The sequence below is a fragment of the Triturus cristatus genome, chromosome 7 (genome assembly GCF_964204655.1).
Source record: "Triturus cristatus chromosome 7, aTriCri1.1, whole genome shotgun sequence".
Taxonomy (NCBI): domain Eukaryota; kingdom Metazoa; phylum Chordata; class Amphibia; order Caudata; family Salamandridae; genus Triturus; species Triturus cristatus.
The window spans coordinates 1,041,567,780-1,041,582,556 of record NC_140590.1 but is presented as its reverse complement, the minus strand read 5'-3'; the positions used below and the strand labels follow the sequence as shown (position 1 = coordinate 1,041,582,556).

The window sequence follows — 14,777 nt, the reverse complement described above, 5'->3', positions numbered from 1 at the left end:
AGCCGCTACCCTGTCTACACCTACCCGTGTCAACTCGTCAATCACGTTCTGCTGTTCCACCACCTGCATTTTGAGGAACTCAATTTCTTGCTCATCATTGGCTTGATCGAGGTCATTCAAAGATCGCAGCTTCTTTATTGGGGCATGAGTCGTGATTTTTTCTTTCTGTGGTAAGTAAAACAAGTTATACATTAGCAGCAATCAAACGTTAAAAAAATATATTAAAATAGCTGCTTACATATCCTTTTGAGACTTGTAAGTATATGTTAACTCAATTTGATCTCTCTTGAGTCTCTCTGCCTCACCTCACACTTAAGCAGAGCAACAAGTTTCCTAAGATGCACTAAGAGCAAACCTCTAAACTGCACACACTACAACAAAACATATCCCACTCAGGCCAACATTTCAAACCCACACTCTCCCAACCGCAGGCAATAAAGGGAGTAGCCTCATACTGTAAGTTAATGCAAAGTATGACTGTATGTTTATAACACTTCTTCGCTGCAGACCATGCGTAAGCTACAGTTTTCCACGATACAATTGGAGATTTTCTCAGAATATTAGGCACAGCAAAAATATTCCTTCCACATTGGAATCTCTATAAATCCACCCCATCCAAGCACACAGAACAAAACAGTCAATCCTTTACTCGCCCTCCTGGAATTACTTCCGAGTACCATGAAGGGTTCGATGTGTTATACAAATACTATGATACAAACTATTCCAATCTATTGGCCATCCAAAAAAATGCTGTTGGTGTATGCTGTGTTGTCTGATTATAATGTGCTTGCAATTAGCTTCACTGCATAACTGATTGACAGCACACTGTCCTGCATACCACGAATACAAGCAATGCTTGTTAAGATGTTTCTACAAGTGGTAGAGCAATGAAGCATTCCCTGATGATCAGTCACCCACCATTTCTGCATTCTCCTTTGTGATGGTCTTGAGTTTCTCCTCCATACGCTGTAAAGAATGCGTCAGTTCGTCATTCCGCTTGGTGAGGCACTTGTTTTTGTCTAGAAGAGGTTTGCACTGTTTTTCTGCTTCCCGGACCCGCCTTAGCTGGAAAGAGAAAAACACCATCATGTCAATTGTACAGACCCCCTGTTTCATAGCCACTGCAGGACTCTGCAATATTTCTCTCTATGATTACAATGAGTGTGTCTCCGAAATAGTTTGACAGCTAAAGTTTGGGAACAAGTTTAAAATACTGAAATCAAGTTTTTTCGGGCAACATTTCTCCAAATTTCATGAAAAGCATTTGAAATTACACAAAATTAAAATGTGTGGTTTGCCAGTATTTTGCGTGAATTTTGTAGGGAATACCTCTCGGAAAACTGCCATGCAATCTACCAAGAAAAGTACAGACAGGGGTAAGACACAGCGGGAGGATATGTACATCCCGAAAAAGGCGAGTCTTTTCTTCACTAAAATAAACCTTGTTTCTGGCATGCTTTCATCTATCCATGCGATGATGCAAGAGAATCGAAGGGCAGGGATCTTAGCCCTGAGAGCCCTACAGAGAGGATGTTGCCAGAACATATACAGCTCAAATCCTGCTTTTAAAATCATATGTTATTTACATTCAATGAATTAGTGCGCATTGAGAAAACACCAGGCTCTGCCTAGAGCATTCTTAGTGTATGCATGGCACTTTATTTGTTTTCAAACAAGCTTTGCTGACCCAGCTACAGGGATGTAAGTGATAGCAGACTGTGTGCCCATCTGTGCCTGGCATGAAGCTATTCCCATCTGTAGAAGACCAACCAGGCAGAAATTGAGCATTTCCTAGAATTAAAGGGCCTCTGTTCTCATTTGGGTTTCAGACAGAATGATCTGAAATTATGTCGAAATTGGAAAAAGAAGAATACCTCGTGGAAATCACCTGTAAAGTGGACCACTCATCATTATTCTGGCACACCGTTATTTACATGAGTTATCTGAGTATCATGGAATGGATGTCATTTCTAAAGTGTACGGTTGTTGGGCCTGGACAATGGCCTGCTCTTGAAGTTAATGTTATCACAGCTTTTTAACAATGTAAGTATACTATCAAATCGAATTCTGCTTGTCTAGTGACAATATGGTGCAACCATGGTCCCAATTGAAGGAAGACAAGTGGTACAACACAGTGGGGCTAGAGTTGTGGTGTACAAAACTGGTCCCCAAAGGCCACAGCCATGGATGTTTCAAGATTCCACCATTATTGTTTGTGAATTAAATGTCCACACCTTTGATCCAAATAGACTGCGTGCACCCTTTGGGCATGGTGGCATAGGATGGTTTCCAAATGATGCTTACCAGTTCATTCCTTTCATCCACTAGTAAGGTATTCCTGTCTTCAAGTTTACGTATCGTGGCATTCAGTTCTGCCATTCTCCGTTGGTTCCTCCGCATGTCCTATCAATGAAGGACAACAAAGTAAACATGTTAAATAATTTTAGCTGTAATTGAAAAAATTTGTAATTTGGCAAGCAGAAAATGGGAAATGGTATGAATCCTGGAGGATTATGGCAGAAGTGGGCAAGGAGAAAGTCAATAGCTTGAATGGCATGAAAAGGGAAATGAGGGATTGAATGGGGGTTAGTGAGAGAAATTGCTTTGAATCAGCAATCTGAACTTCCAAAAGGATGTCCAATGGTTTCCAAAGGCATTTATGTAATTACTTTTTACCCAGCCTATTATTCAACACCTCACACTTCTTCCTCTGTTCGTTATATAGTTGGACAACAAGATATTTTAAAGTTCAACACCAGCATGAAATCTTTCTCTTGGTTACATGTAACATCATTCAAGGCTGTTACTTAAAATCTCTACTATTCCAGACAGATGGGCTCCAGAGACATTAAGCAGGAGTACGGGTCTCTCAGCCTGAGAAGTGGCCTGGCCACTGCACCATAGTCCTTCATAAAACTCTTGCACCAATATCACACACTGTAATTCAGGATAGTTGTCAAGAACGAGACCTGACTCCAGCAAAGGTCCAGAAAAGAACTGGAACCCTATGCTACCAACCCTGAGTCACAGAAGCCTACTGTTTACAAGCTTACGGGGCTGCCGCAGTGCTCCGACCCATCGCCGGCCCGGCCTGGGATCTCTCTCTTGGGGCTGCTCGTGCCTAGGTTGCACTCAGCTTCTTTTACTAAGAACAGCTGCTCATCCAGGGCCTCCTTCTGAAGTTGCAGCTTTTGCAGGAAGCCAGTCTGTGTCTCCAGCTCTTTTTCGAGAGAGAAGATGATCCTGTCCTTCGCTTTGATTTCATCCATCTGAAGGAAATGAGCAAAATAAAATCCAATATCATTAGTGTACACAGAGCATATTCCTCAACAGATATCTATATGTGATACAAACTGCCAAGAAATGTCTTTACCAAATATTAATAATAAAAAAATTCTTCAAGTTGCAAGTGTGAACATATGCCACTAAAAAACACATTTTAATACTTAAGAAAAAACTATACTCATAAATTCCAAATTGTCTTTACATTCAATGAACAATACATTTAACATAATGTATCCTTATTAATAATGTAAACAACTCAGAGGGACCTTATCACAGTCTCTGCAACGCATTTGCGTTGCCAACCTGCGTAGATGACAGATGTCTGCATTTACACATAAGTCTCAACTTGGGGACCTGAACACTGTATCATGGACTGTCAGAGGGATGCTTAACAAAATTAAAAGAGGCCCCGTTCTTCGGCAAGCCAAGCGCTGCAAGGCTGATGTTCTACTCTTGCAAGAGACCCATCTCTTAGGCAACAAAACCCCTTGTCTCACTTGATTCAGGTACGACACAGTATACCACTCGGGGTTCACACGGGGCTCTCAGGGCACAGTTATTCTAATACACCACCGGGTTCCCTTCACTCTATTGTTTGGTCGGACTCTTGGGGTCGATACACCATAGTGAAGGGCAGCCTACATGGTGAATGTGTAACCATAGGAAGCATCTACGCCCCGCTGATACAGGCATTTATTGACAGACTCACACAACTTTGGGGAGAACTCCCAGACAGCCTGACACTACTGGGTGGGGACTGGGACAATGTCATGTCGCCCTTGGATCGCAGGTGGGGGCCGGGATGCGGGCCCCAGCTGGGGGATCCAAACTTCAGCAGCTGGCCAACACACAAGGGTGGTCTGATGTGTGGCAGGCATATCACCCCTCTGAGTTAGGATTTACGTTACTCTCAGCAGTGCATTGCTCATTATCAAGAACAGATTTTTTTTTTTTACCACATAGTTACATACACAGGGTTTCTCCTGTCTCTATCTTGCCCAGAGGACTGTCGGACCACTCCCTGGTCTTACTCAAGCTGCACATAGGCCCCCAAAAGCACCTCCTTAGGTGGGGTAGGTCACCCTGGCACCTTCGCGATACGAAATACCAGCACGTCCTCCATCAGGTCATTTCAGACGATCTTTCGTCCAATGTCGTCTCTGCCCCCTCTGGGATCATCCTCTGGGAATCTCTCAAACCCACAATCCGCGAGATAGATAGTAGTTTTTGCGTAGGCAAAAAGTTTAACCCCTCACCCAAATAGTAGAACTAGAAAACCGCGAGAGGTCACTTGAAGCCGAAAATGTTACATCTGCCAATCCAATACCACAACGTTTACTCCCCCAAATAGAAAACAAATCCACCAACATCTCACTAACGAGGCGCATGAGATCTGGCTAGCGATCCAACACCGGATCTATCAATGGGGATACAAGTCAAGTAAAATGCTTCATCAGTTGTGCCAAGCTGGGATGTCTCCCACTCCTGTTCCGGCGCTTCGCAATACAGATGGAGTCCTCTGTACTAACCCAGATGATGTAGTACAAACATTTGCGGCTTACTATACCACCCTATATGAGCAGAAAGAGCTCATATTGATTGTTTGATAGAGGAATTCGTAATACCTCCCAAAAAGATCCCTGACCACGTATGAGACCAATTTGATGCTCCCATAACCGTAGAACTCAGTGCAGCGTTAACTAATATACACCCAGGCCGGGCGCTCGGCACTAACGGCTTCCGCAGTGACTTCTTATGGCAGCACATGGCACAGCTCAGCCTGTACTTGTTGGAAGCACTTCATGAGGCTCTTGAGTAACACATCTTACCTTCTGATTGACGCCATGCCGAGATCATAGTATTCCGTAAACCTGGCCACCCTCCAGAAGACCTCTCTTCGTATCGCCCTATCTCCCTCCTCAACTTTGAAACCAAACTCCTTGTCAAGGTCCTCGTGGACCGCATCCGCACTTATATCCACGACCTAGTCCATCTGGACCAGTCCGGTTTCATGCAGCACTGATCTACCCGGCACAACATCTTGCGAGTTCATAACGCCATAGAGAAGGCTCCGGAGCTGGGCCGTTCCGTGGCTATCGATCTGGCAGACATAGATAAGGCGTTTTATTCCTTGAGTTGGACATATTTATTCAGCTCCTCCACTCTCTCAACTTTAGTCCACGCTTTATGTCCTATGTCTAATTATTATACACAGAACTTTCGGCATCTGTGCGGGTAGCGGGGTTCAGGTCAGCACCCTTCCCCAATCCGTCATGGCACGAGGCAGGGTTGCCCCTTGTCACCTTTATTATATGCACTAGCCATAGAGCCCTTGGCCACATGGATACGGCAGGACCCACTGATTCGGGGTTCGAGTGGTCATGGGAGAGGTCTGACAGAATTGCGTTATACACGGATGATGTGTTGTTTTTCATGGCGGATCCTGGGTTTCGGGCCCCCGAGTTCTCCAGATACTCCGGGTGTTTGGGGAGACCTCCAGCCTTGAAGCCAAACCAACAAAGTCAGTGCTGTTTCCCGTGTGTGGGGACCAGGGACGCGGTACCTGGGCAGCGCAGCTATCCCACGCTACAGGAGGTTTCAAATATCTAGGTATTTTTATCTCGCTGTGCCCCACGACATCGTGGACACATAACATTAATGCTGCTTTCAGGTATCCAAGATGATACCAAGATATGATCCCCTCTACCACTGTTACTGTATGGGCGCTCAGCAATATTTAAGATGGTCTCCTTGCCTCGGTTACTCTATCGGTTGCAAACTTTCCATACCAATATCTACACACTTGGTTCGGCCAAGCCAACACACTCGTGAACAACTTCCTATGGGGCGGGGGTGCTGCCTGAGTAGTGCTGCGAACTTGCACACAGTCGACGTACTGTGGCGGGATTGCCACGGTCGATATTTATGCTTATTATGCAGCATCCCACCTGTTGAACATTAATGAGTGGTGGTACAGCCCGCATACAGACCCAGCATTTGCTGTGGAGCGACTGGCAATGGAGGGCATACCCCTTCTAAAGCTTCTTTTTAGCCGCATAAACCTAAACTTCCTACCCCCCGCCAGCAGAACAGCTGTTCAGTTTTGGTGCTGTACTGTTAAGAAAATGGGCTGGGATAGAAGTCTGACACAGATGATCCCACTATGGCAGGGTACTCACCTACGTCCCTTTGTCGAACTTCCAGGATTCCACACATGGGATCTTCTCGGAATCTCTACCCCAGGGGACATTACGCAGGGATCCACCCTTAAATCATTTCAGCAACCGCAAAAAGAATTTTCAGCTGCATCGGACACAGTTTTATAAATATTTGCAGCTGAGACATGCTCTGACTCCCTTGATTCGTTCGCTGGTTGACCTTCCCTTGAGGGATGCTCACTAATGGGTGATCTAGGGGCACACAAGATCCAGCAGATTTATCAGACTTTAACCACCCACACTCAAACTTCACTACACATAACCTGACAGGCATGAGTGGCGGACTTGCCCGACATGACCGACGATGACTGACAGAGGCCCTCGCTAGTCCCTGTGAAGCCACTTTTGCCACACAGTATTGACTTATCCAGTTTAAATATCTCCACCAGGCTTACTTCAGACGCTCCCGCCTCTGGAGGATGGGAGTCATCCATTCCCCTATGTGCCTCATATGTGGTGATGCAGAGGGTACCTTTTTTCACATGGTGTGGAGCTGTGGGGCATTGCAGATGTTCTGGCAGAAAATGTTGTCTTGTCTAGACCGGGTCCTGTCCTGGAGTCTTCCATTTGACCCTAAACTTTTCCTGCTCCATAGTACAGGGGGGATAGGGGGAACCGCTATAAACATTGTTTTGGGCCTAACGCTCGCTAAACGAGACATCACCCAATTATGGAAGGAATCCTCCCCGCCAATGATGGGTGGGTGGAGGGTGGCTATGGACAGATGCATGGGGGCGGAAATCGTGGTATACCTGGCACGTGGTTTCCCGTGGAAACTTAGGAAACTATGGTCCAGCTGGGCGACGTATCGGGGTAAAGACCTGCCCCCTCTCCACCATCAGAACCTCTATAAACTCGGCAACTACATCTCACTGACCCCTATATGCCCAAGGTGAGCCATTCTGTCATCGCTACACATACCATTAGACACATCACGTTCAATGAATAATGTGGTAACCTGTGCCTCATTTTAGTCATTGGGCCTGGCAGTTAGCAGGCTAACTTGTTGTTTAAATATAACTGGTACTACCTCTGCCAAATTGTATCTGTAATGTATGCTTCGGGCTCCACCCAATATGTACCATTAAACTCAATAAAATGTGTTATTAAAAAAAAAAATAATCCCCTGGCTTAATATAACTTTTGTTCAAGATTCCATCCCATATATTAGTCTTGGTATTTATGACCTTATTAAATCGTTTTGTTCACTATTTTCCTGTGGTGACATATTCTTCGAAAAATACATATATAACCTACTTCTTTGCTATTCGTTTAACACATACATTATATATGTAAAGTGCCATATAAAATCCACTCATTTAAAACTACTTTAAAAATCAAGGTACTTCTTGAAAATATTTTTAAAAAGGTGTTTAATTTAATTCAATCATATTGCAGGCTTATTCTTTCCCTAAATCCAGTACATTTTCCTGGCCTTGGGAAACTTGGGCAAAAACAGGTTATATATTATTTGCATAAAACAATTGCTTGTGCATTAAGTATGTTGCTTCAATGTCAAACCCGTCCATGATCCCATCACCATTAACACCTTTAACTTACCAAATCTAAAATTCATTTAAAAGGGTGAATATCATATTAATAATCCAGGAGAGATATGATTGCACCACTCCGATCAAGGTTTGTTGTACCAGAAGACCCTTGCATATAATATGGCTTCAATGGTAATAATCTTAAACTTTGCTGATTGCTACTTTCAATAACAAGATGGGACCTGACATTCATACGACAGACACAATTTGGGCCAAAATTCACCGCTGCGTTTGAATAGTTATTCACACCCTATGCACTGTCATCTAATATGCTTATCCAGGTCTCGCAGGGAAAAGCCCCAATAATAGATAATTGCTTGGCCGAAATGCTCAGGCTCAGGCGGTCAACTTTCTCAAGAGCCATCATGAGATCAATAAAAGTGGCATATAGCTTCTGCCTCACTTGGAGGCTGTATCTAAACTAAATTATGCAGCAAGAATGCCAAATTATGTGCATTATGTGACACATTGTGTGGCTCATAAACTCTTTATTTTGTCATTGTAATACAGATGCATGGAAAAAGGGATCTCAAATGCTATGAAAAATACAAAGGTTTCTAAAGGTATACATATCCTCCTAAACTGTATTTGCCAACATGTAATGATTTTGTCTTGCTTGTAAGTGCAGGAAAACTAAAACACTAATCTGCTAACATTTTTTTTCAATGGCAAAAGTAAAATAGAGTATTGGTCCACATTATGTAGATTTACTAAGTTCCTCTAAGAAATTGCAAGATTTTCAGAAAAAAAACAGTCATCTCTTCTGCTAAATGGTGCACTAATCTCTCTTCTGCAGGTGATATCGTGAACCCCAGCCATGAACCCCAAAATCATTATTCACATAGGTATTGACAAGTATTGTTAATTTACAATAAACTAGAATTTATTATGTGCTATTCTTCTTCAAATAATACAGAAATTATAATAATTCTAAACACCTACGCGATCACAATGGATGCAAGTGTGAAAACAAGGTACACCAAAATCAAATTTCATTGCACATACCCCTTAACAAATTAGTTTAAATCCTACCGATGATACAATTAGTTGCCTTATTAAAATGTTTTATGCCAAGTCTTGTAGAAACACCAAACACATACCTTTAGTTCTAAAGGCCAGTTTTTCAGCATCCCTCTAGCAACGGGTCCATCTGCTTACGGCCCCCCCAATCACCTTTTATACCATTTTCATATATTATGGTCAGAGGGGTTGATTGCACTTAGCTGTTATGCTTGCCACAGAGGGTAGCAGACAATGCCTCATTTCAGATGTTAGGTAGTGCTCGGAAGCTTCTGTTGTTGTATCTTTCTGGTTCTTTCATACCATCTAAGGTCATTTACAGAATCAGACCAGTCCCTAGATACCACAAAGTGTGCAATGCCTCAGGAAATGGAGCAATCCCTTCTGTGACGACTGCGCACATATAATTTGTAAGTCTACATACGTTCCAGATGCCCACATTAGAAGGGAAATGCCTGTTTTCTAGGTCGTAATAATCTGGTATGCACTCCAATGCAATGCATTCAATGCACAAACAGGGGTCATGTGTACATAAAGTCTGTGTTGTAGGTAACATTATCTGAATAAATAGATAAGGCCATGATTTACATGTCAGTTTGTGGCAAGATGTGTGCACGTGTACGCTTATTTTCTGCTCAGTAGAGCGTTGTTGCTGTAGTCAGCAGAAAACATGCCTACATGTGCACACTTTTTTTTATAATAAAAGCTGTGCCTCTCTTTTTCTCCATAACCCAGTTATGTCTTAGGACTGCCCTTCATTTTGGGTTTACCCATGTCTAAACTATGTATTGTTAAAAGAACCTGTTTCCAATTGTAAAGTGTCCTGCAGGACAGAGTTGTACATAACATGCCTAAATTTAAGTGTCCTGCTAGGAGGCCCTGTATAATTCAAGACGTCAGATTTTAATAAGATATGAAGTAAAAGGTTCATGAGTTCTTGTACTGAGTGCCTGCAAGAAAGAACTGCTTCTTTGAGGTCAGGGTCTTGGGAGTAACATATATTTACATGACTGAAGAAACAAAAGTGTTTCCATCCAAAGAAAAAAACATCCATGATGTAGTCCATGAACTAGGAACATTAATGGTATCCAGGCAACAGTTTTACCTCATCAGCAGCGGTGTATCTTCTAAATGACACAATCAAGAACTGAAAGATGGCCAGTTAACTTTTTGAGTGTCTGTTAGTGCTTTACACAAAGGGAATGATTTTCATTTAGTAACCATTTAAGCTATAAACATTTTTTTTATTTGTATCTTCAATTTATGCAGTAGATGGTGGAGAATGTGGCACAAGTGTTAAATATACAACTGTACGGGAAACAATGCAGCCTTACATTCATATAATTAGATTGGCAAGTTTTTGTTTAGCCCAGATAAGCACGCATGAACTGAGGCTGAGGTGTGAGATGAAGATTTAGATCATACACTACAGAGAATGTTTGGATATGGATATATGTAGGTTCCATACCTTCCAGATCAGAGATGTAACAGATGTTAAACATATACAAAAGTAACAAGAATTGGCAAAGCCAATGGCTCTCGCGTTTGGAACTCAATTTCTTTGCCAATGCTTTTGGTGAAACTTTACAGCATCGGAAAATGCTGAGCGCAAAGGGCAAAAGAATAGTGTGATGATACGGCAGGAGTAGCTGCATCATTTTATAGGCACATCCATGTGTGATGATGTGTGCATGCACATATACAAAATTATGGGAAAAAAAAAAGTAATGAGAAAAGGTGAGGAGCTGGTAGCAATTTGATGTCTGGTTGAAGCTGACCGCGATATAGCACAGGTCAGATACAGTTCCAGATTCACCCGCTGAAGGTTTACCTTCTCAAGATTTGTTCCAAGAACCCTGATTGCATTCAAGAGGGTTCCTGGGAGCAGGGAGAGCACCATGGGCAGTGGCCGGTGCGGCATGAAGAGCAGGCCAGGCATAGCGGAAAGGCAGGCTGGAGCTTCATGTTGGTGGTCTTCCACCAGCGATCAATGCTTGCTGTGCAAAAGCGGCAGCTCGCGCTGATTTTCAATGTGAGTGGCGCAGTCTTGGTGTGAACGATCCCCGTTTATGTTCGCGAAGAGACTTTAAGAGCCTGTGGGCCACACCAAAGGTCAAGGACCCGAGAGGCACTACTCCGAGTGAGGGGCTCGCTGCAGCTCAGTCCAGCAGCTGCTTAGGACCCTTTTATGTCCCTGAGGCTCCCTGGACTAGCCCTTTTAGTCACTCTCAGGTGCTGGGTTCAGGGTGAAGTTGCAGGTCCAGTTCTTCTTTCCCAGGCAAGAGGGCAGGGGGTCAGCACAGCAGGGCAGCAGTTCCTTTATAGCAGCAGTACAACAGAGTGGTAGTCCTTGTGGCAGCACAGCAGTCCTTCTTCCAGGTGGAATATCCACAGGCCCAGAAGTATTCTGAGGAGTTGGTGTCTGAGGTCCAGTATTTATACAGAGTTGTGCCTTTGAAGTGGGGAGAAGCTTCTAGAGAAATTCCTCTAAAGTGTACAGATGCCCTGCCTTCCTTGCCCTGGCTCCAGACTAACTACAGAGGGGTATGCAGCCCTTTGTGTGGAGGCAGGACACAGCCTACGTACGTGTAAGTGGGCCAGAGCCCAGCTCCTCCTGTCCATCCCATCCCATCAGTGATGGCCCATCCAGTCACACCTAAGTTCCCCTTTACGTGTGGCTGTCTAGAAGGAAAACACAATGCCCAACTGTCAGTACACCCAGTCATGTGAACACAGACAGGCTTCAGACACCAAATGGCTTAGGTAAAAAAAGCCAGCTTTCTAAAAGTGGTATTTTCAGAATTGCAATTCAAAATCCAGGATTTTACATTGTGATTCCAGAGACACCAAATAGGAACTAGCTATCTCTTGCCTTTTGGAAATTACACTTATAAAATGTACTAAAGGAAACCTCAGTGTTAGCCTATGGGATAGATAGGCCTTGCAGTAGTGAAAAACAAATGTAAGAGTTTTTTACTACCAGGACATGTAAAACTAAAAAGTACTTGCCCTACTTTTCAAATACATCGTCCCTTGCTCTGTTGGCTGACCAGGGTCCACCCTAGTGCTGCAGGCCCACTAGTAGCATGTAATTTACAGGCCCTGGGCACAAGGTTGTGACACTTTACTATGAACTTACAAGTAAATTAAATATGCAAATTGGGAATAAGCCAATCTAGCATGTTTTCAGGAGAGAGCAAAGGCACTTTAGCACTGGTTAGCTGTGGTAAAGTGCACAAAGTCTGAAGGCCAACCATAAAGAAATCAGCAAGAAATGTAGGAGAAAGGAAAAAGGTTTGAAGATGACCCTGCAGAAAGGGCCCAGCCCATCACTTGTCTAATGAGCAATAACATTATATTAAATTGATAGGTGAGTTTTCGACACAGACCCAGAAAATAATAATGAGGAGAGACAAATTAGTCCCACCTGCAGGTGGGAGAAGAAAACTGTTTTATTTAGCAAAGTTCTGTCTCTTAGGGCAGATTCTAAGGGAAAATTGAGATCAAAGTTTTGGTTGTCACGTATGCATGAGGTCGTCATGTCGTAGGTGGAGCGTGGTTAAGAGTGCAAAGAAGGGGAGAAATGCCTTAAGTTTAGGAGTCAAACTAAATTAGTTCAGATGGTTGATCCCAGAGTGGTGTGGCACAGTATGTGTTTGGAGTTTGTTGGTCCATTCTCAAGAGTCAGAAGAGACCAGAAGTTTGAATTGGTAATGACTGATGTCCATCCCAAATGTTTGATAGTAAAATTCATGCCAGAAGTGTCCACTAGGGGCACAACAAGTATTTTGGAGACTGTCCAAATTGAATTGAAAATCTTTATTTGATTATTATTCAATAATCAAAAAAGTACAGAGCACAGAAAAAAATCACCAAAGTTAAAACACATGTTTCGAAATAAAAGAAAAATAAATACAATTCATAAGCCGATAAAAGTTATTAAAAACTAAGACAAGAAAAAGCATCTAAAACATACAGTTCATGCAGCTCTTATCAACAATTTTCAGCTTAATTAAAACGCAAATTATTGATTCAGTGCTGCATTCAAGTGCAAAGCATTTTTCAATAAGGACTCAACAGCGGTTATAATGGCAGGTTCAATAAGCACCTGCAAATAGTTAAAGGCTGTTCTATGCTGGTAGAAGGCCCTGAATCTAAGGATAGGCAACAAGTATATGCGCCGAGGACAATCATCAAACTAAAAAATTAAATTAAATGTTCCAAAGTCTGTGGTGATCTCTGATCTCAGGGGCTAATCAAAATATTGTCCTGGTGGAAAACATACCCTATACCGAAGTGTACCCAGTCGAAACTTAGTAAGTAAAAATCTCCCCCACAGGCTTCTGACTAGGGAGAGGTAAGGCTCAGGACGACATTAGTTGGGACAATCATACAAGCTCTCAAAACTGGCTTGTGCAGTGCAGCATTCTCCCTCTCCTCTGCAACCCGTTTAAGAAACAGCTTTTTAAACTTTATTCCATAGCTTTTGTTTATCAACTAAGGGGCATGGTACAATTCTGGACATCCCAAAAATGAAGCATATTTTTTTTAACTTTATTTATTGAATTTTCTTCACAGTACACAGCAGTTCATTTCATGGTAACAGCTCAAGTACATATGAAGGAGTTAGTCCATACAGCATACGACATTTGTAGTTTATAGTTTTTCCTGCTATTGGCATATATTCGATAGTAATCCTCTTAAGTCACGCCATTATTTCTGTATTCCATACCTCGATCATAGTACATCAGAATAAAATTATTCGTGCTCATATAGCAGCAATCACAGTGCTCGCTGTTTCTCAGTCCGGTTACACTTGGCTGTTTGCCTCCTATGTAGGCCATATTACTCTATTTATTAAAGATAGAGCCAGTAATCAGTTCCCGCGCGGTGGGAAAAGAAAAGGAGGTGGGGCAATGAGAAACTCATATGCATTCAGTCAGCGCACGAGCGCAGGTAATCCAATAATGGGTCCCAAATATCCCGAGGCCGTGACGAGCGTGGCAATAGCTCACTATATATAGTGAGCAGATCCTTCTTGAATATCAGGTCAGTGATCCACTCCTTAAATTTGGCAGCGCGTCCCCAACCCCATCTACATGCCACCCGCCTTTTTGCTAAAAGAATACTTAACGCTGTAAGTTTCCTGTGCGGTGGTGGTAATTCTTCAGTGTCTCCCAGTAATGTGATAATGGGCGATATTGGAACTAGAGTGCCTACCATTTCAGAACAATACAGCTAATTTTTAATGTAAATCAGTCATGGGATTTTGTGACCATATTCAAGCAATCTTGAATGACTTCCCTATTGAAAGCTGTATGTTCCCTGCTCCAGACTGTTATACACAGAAGCAGTGGGGCTAGTTTTACATGGTCTTCAACATACCCCAAATTAAGCTCTTCGTGTACAAAAAAAACCACAAAAGAAACCTGGGGTTAGCAGGGCCCACTCCAAGTAGTTTCCTACAGAACCGGTTCTCCTCCTGTTATATTCTCAAACAATTTTATTCCCCCCAAATGGCGGCACCATATGTAAGAACTGGTAAGCATTTCATTCTATAAATTTGAAACAATGGAACAATTGGTTTGCTGCCTATCACTGAGGAGAACCTAAAGAGAATCCCAAATGTTTTATTAAAACGCTGACTTCTATTGGCCATACAGGGGGTCCAATTATTCTGTTGATCAAAGGTTATGCCAAGATA

General features: G+C 42.8%; 1 protein-coding gene across 2 annotated transcripts in view; it reads right to left on the bottom strand.

Annotated features, from left to right (window-relative positions):
- Window positions 1-14,777, bottom strand: part of JAKMIP2 (janus kinase and microtubule interacting protein 2) — a 354,418-nt gene that overhangs the window by 132,991 nt on the left and 206,650 nt on the right. For both annotated transcript variants that reach the window (XM_085618096.1, XM_085618097.1), the window contains exons 5-8: window positions 3,054-3,269; window positions 2,305-2,403; window positions 919-1,065; window positions 25-165 (exon numbers count right to left, since the gene is read on the bottom strand). In XM_085618096.1, coding sequence (XP_085474222.1) covers window positions 25-165; window positions 919-1,065; window positions 2,305-2,403; window positions 3,054-3,269 — 603 coding nt within the window. The remainder of the gene's footprint in view (window positions 1-24; window positions 166-918; window positions 1,066-2,304; window positions 2,404-3,053; window positions 3,270-14,777) is intronic.